The 18,095-nt window shown below is 36.6% G+C and overlaps 1 protein-coding gene across 2 annotated transcripts in view; it reads left to right on the top strand.

Annotated features, from left to right (window-relative positions):
- The window catches only part of LOC110455535 (fermitin family homolog 2-like), a 40,500-nt gene extending 25,725 nt beyond the window's left edge, over positions 1–14,775 (top strand). For both annotated transcript variants that reach the window (XM_021505718.1, XM_021505719.1), the window contains exons 7-13: positions 8,565–8,672; positions 9,191–9,384; positions 10,192–10,319; positions 10,711–10,817; positions 11,179–11,397; positions 11,743–11,889; positions 12,726–14,775. In XM_021505718.1, coding sequence (XP_021361393.1) covers positions 8,565–8,672; positions 9,191–9,384; positions 10,192–10,319; positions 10,711–10,817; positions 11,179–11,397; positions 11,743–11,889; positions 12,726–13,031 — 1,209 coding nt within the window. In that variant the 3' untranslated portion in view covers positions 13,032–14,775. The remainder of the gene's footprint in view (positions 1–8,564; positions 8,673–9,190; positions 9,385–10,191; positions 10,320–10,710; positions 10,818–11,178; positions 11,398–11,742; positions 11,890–12,725) is intronic.
- Positions 14,776–18,095: the final 3,320 nt, after the last annotated feature.

Below are 18,095 nucleotides of genomic sequence, written 5' to 3'. Positions count from 1 at the left end.
CCTCTGACAGGGGTTTCTGATTAGACATCTAGTTAGTACCTCTGACAGGTGGTTTCTGGTTATACATCTAGTTAGTACCTCTGACAGGTGGTTTCTGGTTACATATGGTACAAGAGACTATACAAGAGATACTGGTTACTTGTCAGTACAAAAAACAGTGAAAGAGTTTCCTGGCTAGTCATCCCAATACAAATGGTTCTTTGTCACATACGAGTAAAAGAGTTGTACAAGTGGTCTCTGGTTAGACATCTAGTTAGTACCTCTGACAGGTGGTTTCTGGTTACATATGGTACAAGAGACTATACAAGAGTTCCTGGTTACTTGTCAGTACAAAAAACAGTGAAAGAGTTTCCTGGCTAGTCATCCAGTGGTAAACCCTCTGACAAGTGGTTCCTGGTATTCCTGTAATGTGCCTCCAAATATCTTTGAATGCACAACACATACAGTCAGGGTAAGGTATGTGTTACAATAGGTCCACGCTGGAATAATAAATACTTCCAATGCTTGAGGAAAGTGCCCCGCCTACTAGACCGTTTGATTTGTGTTCTGTCTAGCCTGTCTTACATTATACTCATCTTGTCTGCCAACAGTGAGAGGCAGAGCTAATGCAAACAATGTGTCAACTTTCTGAGTTTAACCCTGATGTGTTCAAATGTCTAGTTATAGCTTTTTGGCAATGTTACTGTATTTAATCGTGACTTTTGTACATACCTCAGCATTAAATCACAAGGAAAGCATTCAATATCCTAATCAAATTCATGTAGTTCAACTGCCAAAAACATTTATGTATAAAAAATAAAAAATAAAAGATTTACTAAGCTTTATGACCAAAAAATCAAGTAGACTTTATTATATATAAGTTTTTTGGTCATAAAGCATTGATTACTGTATAGTGAAATTGGCATCATTAGAAATACATGATATACTTCATCTGTACGTATCAAACTACCCCAATGATTTCCTGCCAATATTGTAACAAGCCAGAACCGATCCCCTAACCATGACTAGGTCCTACAGGCACCCTTCATTTGTCAGACACCAGTGGAAAGTTTTGACATGTGTAGGTAGAGTTTCTCTGGCTTACTGCCAATAGCTGCAGAAATTGACTGAGAGCAAATGAGACTCGGAGTTTATAGCTTGTGGAGACAGCTATATACGTAATTACACTACAATGGTGCAAGTACTTGATGTCCGATCCCAGCCGTCCCCCTCTGCAATCTCGAGTGTGAAGGCTTGAGATTTACACAAATCACACACACACACAAAGATTCATGTCTTCCTTGATTGTATTATATTTACATATGCACATGGATGACGTTCATTACAATGTTTACATCAGAATAGAACGACGGCTCGCATGTTAATGTCAAGAGAGGACAGTGCTGTATTGTTAATGTCATGGAGGACATTTGTTACAATGTTAAAGAAAGACCAAGCAATTGTCTAATGTTAAATGTCAATGTCAGAGGAGAGACCATTTCCTATAATGTCAATAACGACATTTACTATGATGTTGATGTTAGGGGAACGACATCGCCACATGTAATATCAGAAGACATCATTGTCTGATGTTTAATATCAGTATGTTGATGGACAAGGAGGCTATATAATGTCTCAAACATTTCAATGTCAAGATAGGACAGTCACTATAATGGTGATGTTTAGGGAGGACAGTTGCTATAATGTTGATGTTTAGGGAGGACATCAACTATAATGTTGATGATTAGGGGGGAGGACATAAGATATAATGTTGATGTTTAGGTGGGACATCAGCTATAAGGTTGATGTTTAGGGGGGAGGACATCAGCTATAATGTTGATGATTAGGGGGGGGGACATCAGCTATAATGTTGATGATTAGGGGGGAGGACATCAGCTATAATGTTGATGATTAGGGGGGAGGACATAAGATATAATGTTGATGTTTAGGTGGGACATCAGCTATAAGGTTGATGTTTAGGGGGGAGGACATCAGCTATAATGTTGATGACTAGGGGGGAGGACATCAGCTATAATGTTGATGATTAGGGGGGAGGACATCAGCTATAATGTTGATGTTTAGGTGGGACATCAGCTATAATGTTGATGTTTAGGGGGGAGGACATCAGCTATAATGTTGATGTTTAGGGAGGGGGACATCAGCTATAATGTTGATGTTTAGGGGGGGAACAACAGCTATAATGCTGATGTCAAGAGAGGACATTGATTATAATATATCAATGAAAGAAAATAGTGGCTTTAAGGATAAAATGCATGATTTTCTTCAAGGAAGTGACATATATATAATTGGCTAATGAACATGGATTTCAGTGACTATGGTACATGACTATCAAAGTAATGCATTGGCTAATGTCCACATTCAGGTGATCAGTGAATTTAACTAACCTGTTATAAAAGCATGCAGTCTATTACAGATGCATGCAATCCTATGCCAAAGTACAAGTTAACATAACAGGCATGTGTGATAATGCCAAGGTACATTACAGTGTTGTGATACCACGGTACGCTGTAACTATAACAGGTCAAGTTATGATGCCTAAGTAAAACATAACAGGTTGTTATATGATGCCAAAGTAAAACATAACAGGTTGTTCTATGATGCCTAAGTAAAACATAACAGGTTGTTATATGATGCCTAAGTGCACCCTCGTATAACAGACAGTGTGCTGAATTCAAGTGTGTTAAATATATAACCATGTTATGAATTCAAGGTATGCTTTGAATATAACAGTGTTATGATGCTAAGGTATACCCTGATGTTACTAGGAATTTTAATTCTGTGTTATGCCACTAGGTAAATGTAGAAAGCCGTAAACAGGCATCACAGATAGCCGTTCACATATGTAAATGAGATGCATATGATTAAGATTTATTGTGTGATAAGAATGCTTCAATGTAATAGTGTTCATTGTGCTGTGGTCCTGCAACATCCAGTTACGCACTGCATTAAACTGCCATTAGAGTCTGGCATGTAGGGATATCAGATATTGTGATGTAATTATATGATACCTGGCTTTTATCAATAAATCACATTGGTACACAGGTAGTTAATTACTGTGTACAGAGCTGGGGCCTTACCTGGTCAGTGAGGGGGAGGTGGCCGTGACAGAGAGGTGGCACTTCAAAATTATATTTATCCTTTAAATAGAGATATTTGCTTTTTATTGGGGATCAATAGACTATTTATAATTGGTTTCCAAGTAAAATACCATTAATATAGATCTGCGATGACTTGGAGTGTTGGAGGTAGTTATACAATCTATATTATATAATGGTAAGCTTTTAGTGTTATGTTGTCGGTGAACCACAAAGTACTAAAATGTGGTTACAATGTACCACCAAATGATAATTTCATGGTGATGTTACACCTTAAAAACATGAAAAGCAGTGGTCTATAACTGGTGCCACTAATGGAGTCAGCAGCCCTTGGTTTGGTACAAGGCTAAATTATACAGGCATGTGTCCCCCATGACCCCCAGGCCAAGATAGTTATCTAACGGGCTACAAGTGGTAGGGCCAGGCATCAGGACATCATACCCATCATTAGCTCTGAGGGTTATAGGAAAAGTAAATACACCTTAGGATATGAAATAAAGACCCATAAATATGATGTGTAGATAATACATACAATAAAAACCAGGTAAAATATATTGGAAGAGTTATCTTGTCACACTCTTGCTGTAATAGCAACGTATCTTAGTGTTATGGCTAGTGTGGCTCTGTCGTGATAAATAGATCATGGAAAATGAACAAAAATGGTTTTGTAATAAAGGAATACAGTTTACTGGTATCAACCCTGTTATCATGGAGTAGAGGTCCACATATTGTTGACTTCCTGTTGGATAATGCCTTGACAGATAGATTCTGCCTGTAAGATGTAACTCAGACTTAATAGGGAGAAGTACTTCACCACCCATCATAAGGAAATAAACTGCAGTGGGTCGCCCCAGTGATGTTGTGCAGCTTTTTCAAGTCTGTGCACATCGTGTGTAGCTAGCTGTATGTGTGTAAAATTGATTGATTGATTAACGGTACTTAGATGTCCTTTTAAGCTTATAGGGGAGCCTAGGATGTTAGGATGTATATGTTAAGGTGATTTCTTTCATCATTTATTGTGGATGTAACATCCTGTTGAATCACTCCTTCGACTTGTAACGGTGACTGTAAGCTTTTTTTCTGTTTAAGCTAATTCAATTCCTACCACAAATCTTGAGTCGTAGAATGTTTTGTTCTAAATGTGCTATTCCCCAAGGTAGCTATGAAAGTGAAAAAAAGCTAGACATGACAAGACATCCATTAGCTGTAGACTGGCGGAAAGGATGGAATTCATTAACCAAATTACCTAATGTACATTACTCATTAAAACCCAGTGCTTGTGGAAGATGCCACCAGGATACACACAGAGGTCATACAGAGGTATAACTTAGGCGTAGGATGTAATCGAGATAAATACAGTTATAGCCAAAACAGTTGTGTATTTTATATGTATATGACAGTGAGCTCGAGGTCGTCAAGACGGTTCCACCAGACACTGGTAAAATAATTTCAAATGAAGGGAATAATTCAATTTTACAAAAACAATGTTGTAAGCTTTTAACAGTAACCTGAAATAGATTTCAAAATAGTTGTGTTGTATTATTTATTTACAGCCAAAGTTTGAGCTAATGGAGTTAATGGTAACAAGTCTTAAACTTGTGATGCATTATACATGAAGCTAACTATAAAACTTAGCACCATTTACACTGCCATAGTAACACATATACCAATAGGAGTTTTGACTGGGGCTGCAGAGGTTGGAGCTGAGCCAAACGTGTGCCAGATTGAGGTCAGGGGTCAGGGGAGAGTAGGACATGCATGCATGCACCTCAGGTATATACACTGATGTATAATTAGAGGCAGCAGGCGATAGTTGCCCATAATGCATTATAAACAGTACATATAACTGTCAATAACTGTTATAGATACCTGAAAAGAAGCCTCAATACTTCCAGCTGTTTCCAACATATTACTAGTCCTCAAGAATACAAGCTAATCTAAATAGTGTAAGTTATATATTTAATTTATGATAACAGGTCAAATACAAGTTTAAGTACATGCATACAGTAAAACCATTCTGACCTAAACATGGACCAAACTTACTGGTAAAAAACAGACAAGCGTTCTGATTACAAAGGTTCAATTTACATAGAAACGTAAACAGGGATTTGTCCAACTTTTTCCTGTTTCTGCATTTTTTATGCGTCAGTTTAGACGGGGTATCAGTTATCTAAATTCCAAAGTGGGTAGTTTAAACACTTGTTGTATCTTGTGTATGGTTGATGTGAGCCAAGCTTTATATAAAGTACACTGTAAAAATTAGTGGTATAAAATGGTGTAAAAACAGTTATGGAAAGCTGTAACATAGACCAGTACTACAGAAATTAATGATGGTCGTAAACAGTAACCTAGTACTACAGTGTAACATAGACCAGTACTACAGAAATTAATGGTGGTCGTATACAGTAACCTAGTACTACAGTGTAACATAGCCAGTACTACAGAAATTAATGATGGTCGTATAAAGTAACCTAGTACTACAGTGTTATGGGGTGATGTACTGTAAGTACACGTAGGTGAACAGAGGGATGTATACTTATGTTGTTGTTTTCATATACCTCTACAACCGACACACAACTTGAGAATCACTTGAGTCGGGTTATATCCGGAATGTAGTTAGTTTTAAGTGGAATATATTTTTACAAAGATTTGCCCTGGTTTCAAATAGCTTTTGAATTATGAACAATTGAATTTACAACTTGAAACCTTCATATTGTATGCTTGGGGATACCAGTTTTGAATTAGGCTTCAGTGTATGGTAAGGTAAATCTTCTGTTATAAAGATGACATTTCAGCATATGGTATACTTTCCACTTTAATCCTACAATGTAGCAAGCCTTACATGTTTAGTTGGCATCATATTTCTGACCAGCACACAATTTGTGTGTGTTCAATTCCTGAAATTCAACTCCCCACCACCACCATATAATCATTTATGTTAGTGTGTGCAACTTAAGCTCTATTGAAACATTGAATACATTCTGCTGCTCATACATTTATAAGGGTATTAAAGTTCATAGACAAAGCAGGTTTTTAGTTTAATTTGTTAACTTCAAACATTCATTATACATTACAAAGTTAAAGCTCTTTTGAAATGGTGTTAAGTGTGATGTACATGAATAAACATGTTGAATCAAGTTAAAATTTCTGAATAATGAAACTTTGAAGTCCATTCCAATTTTGAAATTGATTTGAAAGTGAAACTTCACTTGGTTGATAGTGCACAACACAGGTTGTTTTTGCATATTCAATCACTCATATACATATAATATAAGCAATTGGATATTTTACTAATGTAATGGAATAGTAGATCTGCTATATAGTCATGTGTAATTGGCAATGAAGTACCTCAGTGAGTTGATACGTTGTAGCTTTGTCCTGCAATAAAGTTAAGACTCACATGCGTGGTCTGCTGTCCATCAAATTTTGCTAGTGACTATGTAGCAGAGTTCAAAATATTTTGTTATTATGAATATTATGAGTCCATGGAGATCATGATCAGAAGTCACACAAATACCAGGGCTAGCCTAACTGGGGCTGAGAGGTCAGTTCCTATTGGATGATAGCATTCAATTACATTTCTATTCAAAATACTTGATAGGTTCGGTGGTAGCATTCTTAGACTGTGGGGATCAAAATCTATTCGAATAAAGGGACTGAGGGGTACGGGTCAAAAGGGTCAAATTGGCTGATTCGATTGAAACAAATCACTTTCCAAACGTTGGGCAGGTTTCAAATTTCAAGCAAATTGTGATGATAGCCTCCTCCTTAGCCCATGAGGATCAAAAGTGATACAAATAAAGTGATGAACATTCTGAGGGCTCTCCTTCTGGCTTACTGAGCACATTTCAACCTCACTTCCAAATAGCCAGGAAAGCCCTTGGGTATGGTGTTGTACTTAAGGTAGATTCCAGCTAGATTAGCGATACACTATTGTCATCCATGTGTGAAATATGATGCTGTGGACATTCAGTAATTCAGGGTCAAAACAGAAAGAAACCTTTAACAAGGCTTTGGAGGGATGACCTGCTTCATCAGAAAGTAATAAGAGCCTACACATCTATACATTTGTAGTACCAGTCTTTACTCTTAATGTTATTTTAAGTAAGTTTCAATTAGTGTAACTAACACTTTAAAGACGACCTAGATTATATTACAGTATGTCAAACTGAGATAGACCTTAAATCAGTCTTAATTATGGTAAAGAACACCATATAGACGACCTAGATTTCAGTAAAGAAGGTGAAACAGACATAGGCCTTAAATGAGGAAGGCCCAATTTAGCCAGAAAGTGTGCTGTATCTTATTTTGATACATTTTGTTAGAGAATGTCTGTATTTGTGGAGTCTGTGGATGTTGGCTTGTGAGAAGGTATTTTTAGTTAAGGAACAGGCTTAATTTAATTTCTTTAAAATATAACCACTCGCCTGACTCCGCTGTGATATAATGACACCATGTAATCTGTTGGTAGAGAAACTCGTCTGATAGTGTAGTAGTGATATTCTTCACTCTCCCACCCCCGGCACAAACACACACACACACTCACACACTACCCAAACAACCAACAACAACCCCAAATCCACTGCATGTCTGAAGTATACCTCCATTCACTTTGACATCATGTCCTCTTCATCCCATCTCAATCATTGATATTTTTTCCAAATGAGATAGCATGCCCCATCAAAGCCATGTGTAGTTCTACCTCCATCTTCTCCTTTGATGAGTGCAGTGTAGCTCCTGTGATGTTCTGGTGGGCCAACTTAATGCTTTTAAGTAACTGATGTTAGAACATTGACAAGGAGTGGGAGTATTCTGTTATCAGTTATATTTCTGACGTCTACATTTCCAGCTGAGGATGAATTTCATAAAGATACAACCCATATAATTAAGAAACTTTTTCCGAGCAACCTATTAGTTTTCTGGAACTGCCTTCTCATTAGATATAATCTAGGGAAATAAAATTGCTCAGAATTTAATTACATTTGTGTATCAGTAGATACTAAGATCAAGAAACTTTTGGTTTGCATTAAGTTAAAGCTGTAACGACAACCTTGCCACCACACACAGAGTGAAGGTTAATCTTTCCTCTCCCCCACTGATCTTTTCAGGTGCCATAACCAATAATACATACAACCTCTTCTCTACTCCCACACAATTTCATAACTTCATGTGTAGCCAGATCAACCTAGATGCACCAATGCCTTTCCATCCTAACAAACAGGGTGGCTTCTACGTGGCATATATTCGTGTGCTTAACTAGTTCTGACTTAAACAGATTTGTACACATTATCAATCATAGAAGGAATTTCATATCAGTGCCAGCACATACAGTCTTTAAACTAGATTTAACTTGTCCAGTGTTTTCAGATTTTAGGGGGGAATGTAAGACATCAAAAGTAATGTGACCTGACCTGTACTATATGTAGAAGCTGTATAGGATCTTCTGACCTTGACCTTTGTTAATTGCAGTATGATGCTGTCAGGGTAAACCAGATCTTTGAGCAGGCCAAGTGGAATATCTTGTCAGAGGAAGTGGACTGTACAGAGGAGGAGATGATGATGTTTGCTGCTCTACAGGTACATCACCATGGCTATATAACTTTAGTTACCATGGTAACACATTTAAACGCCTGTCAGAGGCTGCCATGGAAAACAGATTTTAATGTCTGTAAGAGGCAAGTGGTATACTGAAGTTTGTAAATAACCCATGTCTGGTCACAACATGTGGTTTGTTTACCCTGGAAATTGAAATAAAAATTCTTTGTAGACACAAAATCTGTTAGGTGCTGGGTACAACAGATGATGATTACAAATTGTTTTTGGTAGAATGTGTGTTACCATACATCTTCTGGCACAACATGGTTTTTGGAAGGAAGCAAATCTTCCCAATTTACAGCAATAATGTTATATGTGCCTTTTGTATTTTATGTATTTTATCTACAGTGTACCACATCCGTGGAAAAAATAAAGGGTGAAGTCTGCCAATATAAGGGAAGTAACTCCAACTTCTTTGTGACTCCTGGCTGCAAAACAAAACATACCTGCCATATTTCTACAGATAACTATTATAATAGTTGTTTGAATATGTACTACAGCTGCAGATCCAGACACAGGCAAGTCAACCACAGCCCAATGACTCCATGATGGACAATGGTGGTCACTCACTGGACACAGACGACATAGATGCTGACCTCACAAACCTAGAGGAGTCATTGGAAGGGTCCATGTTGTCATCACCAGGGGATATCACTGCGATTCCAGAACTCAGTGACGAGATCAAGTTCCTTAAGTATGAAAAACTTCAATGAACATACATTTAACAAAGATTTTTCAACACAAGTCACAGATTAGGAGACGCGGTAGTGTAGTAGTAGTATGGCAATGGGCTCGTGACCGAAGGGTTGCAGGTTCGAGTCACGGCACTGTGTTGTATCTTTGAGCAAGATACTTTACTCCTCTTGTTCCAGTCTACTCAGCTGTAAATAAGAATGTGGTTGGGCAGTGCTAGAATTGTTGAATGCTAGTTGTGAGCACCAAAATGGCAACACCGGCTGTATGCTCTCCAGGGAGTTGAGAAATGTATTGGCTGGTTGCAAAGGCCCTATAACCACGGATAATAATTTGTGAACCACTTTGAGACAACCTATGAACTAGGTTGTGATAAAGCGGTATATAAGAACCTCGAATTATTATTATTATTAATTATTACTGTTTAATTACTGTTATTACTGTTTTATGTATAGATACATCTCCATTTCAAATTATACATGGTATTGTAAATTGTATACATGTTATACTTTAATTTTCCATGGTCAAAAATTAGTCTGATGTATTTATCAGAACAAAAAATAAAACAGCTATACAGTGCTGTATGAAAAAAAATTGGAATATTCACTTGTTCATATGATTTTGAAGCTCTGAGAAAGTTACAAAACAGATTTTTTTTACAGTACTTAAAGGATGCAGGAAATATGTTGTAAATAAATCATATTTGAAGTTCTTCCTGAATCCAGTCACTACTATATAATTCCTAAAACACAGGAAAAATGTACTTTTTAAACTATTAATATGAGTTCTTTTATTTTCACTGTTGTAGACCTAAGAAAATATTACTTCGGAAGAGCTACAGCAGAGCATGGTGTACATTCAAGGACACACATATAGCATTTTACAAGAGCAAGGACGAGTCCCAAGGTGCACCTTTCATGAGAATCAACACAAAAGGTACAAACCACAGGTCCTCATTATAATTTACAAATAAAATAAATAAATACTGCTCGGAAACATTCACCAATAAAATCCATATTTGCCAAGTTTCAATTTCGCCATATATAAATTATTAGGGCAAAAAGTGCCAAAGTTATTGCTGTGAAAATTTCCTACAGTTAAATACCAATTTCTGTACGGTTAGTATAGAAAATGTGTAAAAGAACAGGATGATGTTTTGACACCATTGTATTGGACGGAATTGTCACAAATTGATTCTTCCTCTGATTTGAAAATATCAGTCTTCTTTCATATACTTAGAAGTTTGTCATTATTCTTTTATTATGCTTTTTAATATATATTGACATTTTTTTGTATGAAGGTAACATTTATTGAATTCAAATTTCAGGGTGTGAAAGCCATCCAGATTTGAATATATCTTCAAGAAAGTATGGCATGAAATTGTTCGTACCAGAATCTGATGGGATGTCGGAAGTCTGGCTCAGGTTTGATATGGTATGTTAGAAAATATTTATGTATCAAGCCATGCCAGAAATCCCTATAAACAATTGTTGCAAGAAGTTTGTGATCCTATTCAAATTATTTTAAGATTAACTCCCTCCATCATGGGCTGATATTTCATGCTGTGTATGGGCTAACTCATTAACCAAATTTGTTCAAACTGTATGGAAAACTATTTACAGGCCACCCATGCATGTTAGTTGTTTGGGTTTCCGGAACACCATGTTTGGTCATGTATATCTTTTGATAGTATTTTTTTTCTGCCAACAATAAATGGCCCCTATAAAATACATATTATGTTGTTTCTGTGTTTCCAACTGACCCTTGTAAATATTAGTTGTTTCTACGTTTCCAGGAAGAGCAATACTGTAAATGGATGGCAGCATGTAAACTAGCCTCTCAAGGCAAGACGATGGCTGATAGCTCCTATGAGACAGAAGTTCAGAGTCTGAAGACGATGCTGAGTCGCCAGCACTTGTCGTCACAGCCAGGTACATCCCCTACAATACAGGTGGACATCAACTCTGAGGACTTCGTGGCTCCACGCTTCTACAAGAAAATCAAGTCTAAACAGGTCGGTGTTGATTTGAAAACAGTTGTGATCAATGTGGTAACAGGACAACCTGTTTATGATGAACACTTCTTATGCCTTTATGTATACCTGTCCCCTTTGGATTTTTGTTTAAATTATTTTTTCCGTTACAGGTTGTCGTGTTAGAAACATAGTTTATAGTCGGTGAACCATGTTGTTATGTTGGAGATGTGTTGTTTACAGTCTGGTGTTACATGTTTTTGTTGTGTTAGTAGTCTGGGTATGTTGCTTTACAGATGTGTTGTTAACAGTCTGGTGTTACTGTGAACATGTCTTGTTTTCTGTGTTAGAGACCTGTTGTTTACAATCTGATTATATACTTTACAGCTACAACAGAGAATCTTGGAGGCCCATGCTAATGTGCAGAACCTGAATTTAATTGATGCTAAGATGGCCTTCATCAAGGCATGGCAGGCCCTACCAGACTTTGGTGTAACCTACTTCATCATCAAACAGAAAGGTGCCAAGAAAGAGGTAAATACACCATCAGTTCAAGTCAAAGGAGGAAGGGAAATCAAGTGTTTTCCCATTTGAAATTCTACTACAATTTATGAACATCATGAGTGTACCAGGGTTGATTTCCCATAGACTTCCTTAGTAAAAACTCAATATCAACACTCCTACACACCACTGGGTCACCTATTGTAGATAGAATTTACAAGCTTTCACTCATTAATCTTGAATTATTGTTAATGTATGTACAAAACCACATTTTTCCAGGTGTACCAAAGGTCACGTCCACAGTAGAAAGAGCATTGAATAAACAAGTTTTTTTCTGAGAAAGATCATAGCAAACCAGAAAAAACTACGAAAGTCTGCCAGTGTATCAAGTATAATGATTATACAGATGTACATAGGTCCCTTGAAGACTTGAGTGTCTACGTCATAATATGCCAATTTTTTTTTTTTCAACCTAGTCAGCTGTCCCCAAAGTTTTAAATGTGGACATGTCTTCTTTGTACTTTTTCTGCCAATCAGATAATTGCACCTATATTTGGATGTGATACCTACTACGGGTATGCATATCACACATACACTTAACAATCTTGAGTATATGAGATGAACTTATTCAGAACATTTAAGATAGCTTGGTTTATAAAGTTTTAATTTTACTCATATCTTGTTTGTATATTTTAATTGTTGGAGGCATGAATTATGACTTCAGAATCAATGAAATATTAATTTTAATGTATCAAGAGTTCATAATTATACAAATGTATATCATGTGTATGTGCTTAATCTCTATCTGTTAGGAAGCTTGCACAAGATCAAGTTTGTCTGAAAATTCATGAGTCCATGTTGTCTTACAGGAGTTGCTTGGTGTAGCTTACAATAGGATCATCAGGATGGATGTTTCATCTGGAGACTCATTGAAGACCTGGCGCTACAACACACTGAAAAACTGGCACGTCAACTGGGAAGTAAAACAGGTGTTTCTGGACTTTGAGGGAGAGCGGCTAACTTTTGCATGTTTAAATGCTGACTGTAAAGTGGTTCACGAGTACATAGGAGGCTATATATTCTTATCAATGAGATCACAGGACAAAAACCAGACCTTAAACGAAGAATTATTCCACAAACTTACAGGAGGATGGAATAAATCCATTGTCCTGTGATCAGAACGCTAGTGCCTAACCTTATCACAGGTCTTTCTCAAAATATTAACAGATGGAAATGCCTTACTGAACTGGTCACATGACAGTCAATACAACTAGGCACTCATACAGAGAGAGCTCTCCCAGGATGTACCACACAAAGACTCCCGTAGGTGGCGCTAGTTGTGTTCACATTCTGTGTAAACAAAAGGAGGCTCTTAAATTAACACCTTACAACCAGTCACCAGAAAGATGACATGATAGTCACCCAGTATAAATGGTGAAAAGAAGTGGGAAGTGATGATATTGAAATAAATTTGTTGAAATGGTTACTTTCTGAGAAGACCTTAATGAGTGAATGTCCCAAAGTGTTCTTTGTAATCAATCACCTGATGTGAATCAGACTGTCAGGTATGTCACACTGCTGTCAGTCAAAAGTGGAAATATGTGCAACATTCATTCATTAGTGCTGAGACAGTCTTCATTATCAACCTTGTGTAGATGCGCTGTGCATGCATGATCTCCACATTTTCTTTGTATACGCAACTTAGCTTCCATTCTACCCAGGGCTGTCATTATTGCTTCGGTTGTACCGGGAGGAAAGTCTATTTTGTTCCATCCAGGGATCCTTTGGATGCCTTGATTGAATGGGGAGGAGGGTCCATGCCCACTTTTTGTTCCACCTAGGGCTCCCCTGTATTGTGAGAAGGATCTATACCTAATTCTGTCCCACCTTTGGGCTCCCCTGATGGCCTGGTTTATATGAAGATAGTCCATACCCGGTATGTGACATCTACAGGTTTGAAGCACAGCTTTTATATTTAGACAGACAAGGATAATTTCAGTGTGGAATTTTATAAATGGCATTACTGCTTAAACATTGTAGAAGTACATAAACAAAGTGTTATTTTTAAAAGTCTGTCCTGGTTATGTAGTTCCTGTGGTCATATAACACACAAAACATGTTTTTTTTCTGATTATTTTATCCAGTGATCTAACAGCAAATGAAAACAAAATGAGTAAGGGGAGAAAACTCTCATACATACGTAGGTTCCTTACTGTTTCAAGAATGCCACTGCCCATTGGTAACAATGCTTCCAGTAATATCTAGACAAGTTGAATTTCATACTCAGGTTACAGATGTGTATTACTTATTACTATTGAAACGTAGACGTTGACAGTTTCCACGAGAAACAGATAGGAAGTAGTTTGTATATGAAATGTTTGAGGTCCACTCTGTACTGGAATGACTCAAACTGTTACCAAGTGTTACCATGTGTGATTCAGAGGATATAATCAAGTGGTCTTATTTATGGTGTAAGTAGTACAATTGTTTCATAATATGAGATACAGTGTTTGATACGCTATATATATAAAAATTACTAAAATTATATAATTTGTAAAATGATTTTGTATTCTTTTCAAGACATTTTTATTATGAAGTGTGATTATAACTTTATTTTAATGGAGATGAAAATGGCTGTAAATTTTTATCCCTGATTTGTGATGCTCATTAAATGATGCTATTCTGTTATCCTGGTAACCCTGTTGTGGTGCATTTTAATGTGTGTACATACTGGTATGCATCACGCTTGTGTCATTCTTGTCAGTAGGTTTATGTGTGTTGTATTGTTTTTATGTGTGTTTGTAAAAATAAATACAACAAATTTGCAGAGTTATATAAAAGCTGTGTACATTGTATAGATATATTTATGTCATTTTATAATATATTATCTGTATAAATTAAAATCACCAAACCAATTTATTTCTGGTGCTATGCCTTTTAATTTCTGTAGTACTAGTGGTCATATTTAAGTTTACCATCCTTAAGTTTTGTCCCCTTTCTTAAAATGTTGTACAATCTTAAAATAACATGGCAAAGATATCTCACAACCTCTAAGCAGTACATGTTCATGTTGTATTTTCACGATGGCCACATTTCAGAAAAAAATGTTTCAGTCACCAACATTTAAAAAATGATCTCAAATGTAGAAAATTCAGAAGTATTATACACCATTATGACCTGTCCCATCTGACAGATATCTATATAGAAAGCTTGTTCTGACCAAGACACTGGATCATCTTCAAGTCTCCAACTAACAGGCCATACATGCAAGATTTCTTTTACGTAACGCGGTGGAAGCTGAAACACTAGTATGGTTTAATTTGTGGAATCATGGGAATTTTCTCTTAACACATTTGCCTACATCAAGACTCGCTGTGAATGTATTTTTTATACTTTTATTTGAAATGTCCATTTTCACATTGTTGTTAAAAATGATGTCATGGTGTTTTTCACATTTTTTATTTTGAAGTTTTTAAAATCATATTTTGCATATAAAGGCTGCTTGTTCATCATTGCCATCATTGATTTTTATACATATTCATGAATCTGTTACAAGTTTCTACATCTACTTATCAACTGGCCAGATGTGGTCTTGGACCGACTGGTCAAGGACACGCACAAGGTCAGACTGACTGGACAAGGGCTACATTCGCGTATACCGGTTGAAACCTTACATGTGGCGCAGACATTTTTCCACTATAAAGAACACACTTGGACCCTTCTATAAGCAGAGCTAAAAATGCACAGTTTCGGAGAATAAAAAACAATGTATCAAGAATATTATGCCCTTCTCTCGCGTGTCCACTGAATGTATCTTAAAACTACATGTGGCTTGACATTGTTTTAGAAAGAAATAACGCAAACTGGCAATAGTCAGCATTTTAGTTTCGGACAGGTTCGTCTGGACCCCTCAATCTACGCGTGCCAAATTTTCCTGTGGTCAGCCTCGGTCCAGATCTGTGCCTATCGTTTTCTTTACAGGTTCAATCGGTTCAACCGTTTCAACCGGATACGCTCATGTACCCAAGGTCATACTGACCAGCTGTGGTCACCTGTGTATAGATAGACAAGACAACCCTCTGGAGCTGACCAACACACACCGTAACAATATATTAAATGACATGTTTTATAGAAAACCATTAAAAAATGTATCCTACGTTAATATTTAGTCTTCCAAGTAAATTAAGTGAAAATAGGGAAAGCTGATTATCAAAATGTTTTGTTTTGTTATTGTTGGACATGATTAAAACCTTTTTGTCATAAACAGCATGAAAGGTGCATATAATGTTCATTAATGTGAAATCTTAAAAGAGAGGTTCAAACCTACATGTATTCCAACAAAGATCTCTGTGATTTCAATATTGCTCATTAACTTGTTTTGAAGCACAAATATACTTTTTGTATGTATATGAGTAGACCTTTTAAAATGTTGAAATCTCAGGGTGACACATATTTGTGGATTTGATGGAATTATGAACATTGAAAGCATTTATGGACAGACAGTTGAGCTTTGTTTGTTGGTCAGCTCCGTGACGATGTCCCGAGTTGAGCTTGGTTTGTTGGTCAGCTCCGTGAGGATGTCCTGGGATATTGTTTGCTATGGATGTTACATTGAGTTAACATGTTGTACACATTCATACTGTGTCTTATACCGCCATGTTTGTAGCCCAGTCTACGTGGCCTTGTCCTCACCCTTCAGGCAACGTGTGGCACAAAGAGGAGGACAGGGATGGGTGGACATATGCTGGACAGGTGCGGTTTGTTGATAGAGAAATATGTGCCTCTCTGATATTACCAATAGCTAATATGAAATAAACAATTTTAAAATGTTGATGGTTGTTGTATTATATCTTTGTACAAGAAGGCAGATACTGGTAGTTAGCTTGCAATTGTTGCAACAGCAGTGGGGAAGATAAGCGCCCCCACCCCATTTTGTAATGGACTGTACACCACATAGGAGCCACCCTATGGACAGTGGACCACATAACCTTGACTCTGAAATAATGGTTTGGCAATTCACTTTGAAATTCAGTACACTGATTTATGCACTTGTATGGTATACCTTGAGGTGTACTGCACACTTCCTAGGAGTGATATTGGTATACATACAATTCCAGTTTTTTTTAAATATATCAACTGTTTAAAATTCATACTTATTTGACCTTTGACCTAGAGATCATGGCTAGTGTGTTAATCACATAGCAATGTACATCTTCTACAAGTACAAATACTTAGTTTCAAAACCTCTCTGATTGTTTAACAGTCGCAGCCCAGGACATGATATTTGAAGAATCAAAGTGGAAATTTTGAAGATGTGGAAATGTCTGAGCTTTTCATGTTGAGTGAATTAGTGCGAAAATATCCACATGAATTTATTTATTTATAGTTTATATAGATTATAGACAAATAGAATATGAACATTTCAGAACTTTTGCCGGTACGAAAACTTCCACACTCAATCAGTTTAAACGGTCACAGCATGAACATTTCCACATGCAAACGTTTTCACTTTTACAGTTGTCTCCCTTTTATTTGAGAGGAGACAGTGATTTTAGAGAGGAATACTAGGAATAGTCCAGACATTGTTTACTTACTGTTATTTTAGTGAAACAACAAGAAACCTCAGCATTATTTGCTTACGAATGATTTTCAGTTTTGGAGACTTTTCTTTTTTTTTTAGATAATGAGAATGTCATTACAAACTTTCTCAAAAAATCTGAGCTGGAAAAATTACTGTCACAACAAGATATTACCCGAGGAGGAGAATCTCCAGGAGGCAAACAGACTACAAGATACTTCATTAGTGCATGTTTTATTTCATTCATTTATTATATAGACATGATATAGAGGATCAGATATAAGCAACCTTACACCAAATGTTCAGTCTACGATAAGGTGATTATACATTTACTACATTCACTGCAATGTATGAATCATCATTCTGCTTATCAATGATTTCATGTTTACATTCTTCATAAAGAATGCTGCTTGATCAATAATGTAAGCTTGCTTTTAAAGTATAAAGCTACTCCTCCTTGAATATAACATTTTAAAATAAACTCGAAAAAAATATATATACATGCAGCTGTACTGGCTAGGTTAATAAATCAATCTATATTTTCTATAATAGTACTGGCTTGATCAATGTTAAGATCCGCCCCCCCCCCCCCCCCCCAGTAATATTACCAAAATAGATATAGCTATCAAGGTAACTTGTAACAAAGTATTTTATACTCCAT

The sequence above is a fragment of the Mizuhopecten yessoensis genome, unplaced genomic scaffold (assembly GCF_002113885.1).
Source record: "Mizuhopecten yessoensis strain PY_sf001 unplaced genomic scaffold, ASM211388v2 scaffold8261, whole genome shotgun sequence".
Lineage (NCBI taxonomy): Eukaryota > Metazoa > Mollusca > Bivalvia > Pectinida > Pectinidae > Mizuhopecten > Mizuhopecten yessoensis.
Note: the sequence above shows the minus strand (reverse complement) of the source record. Positions and strands in the feature narration are given on the sequence as shown.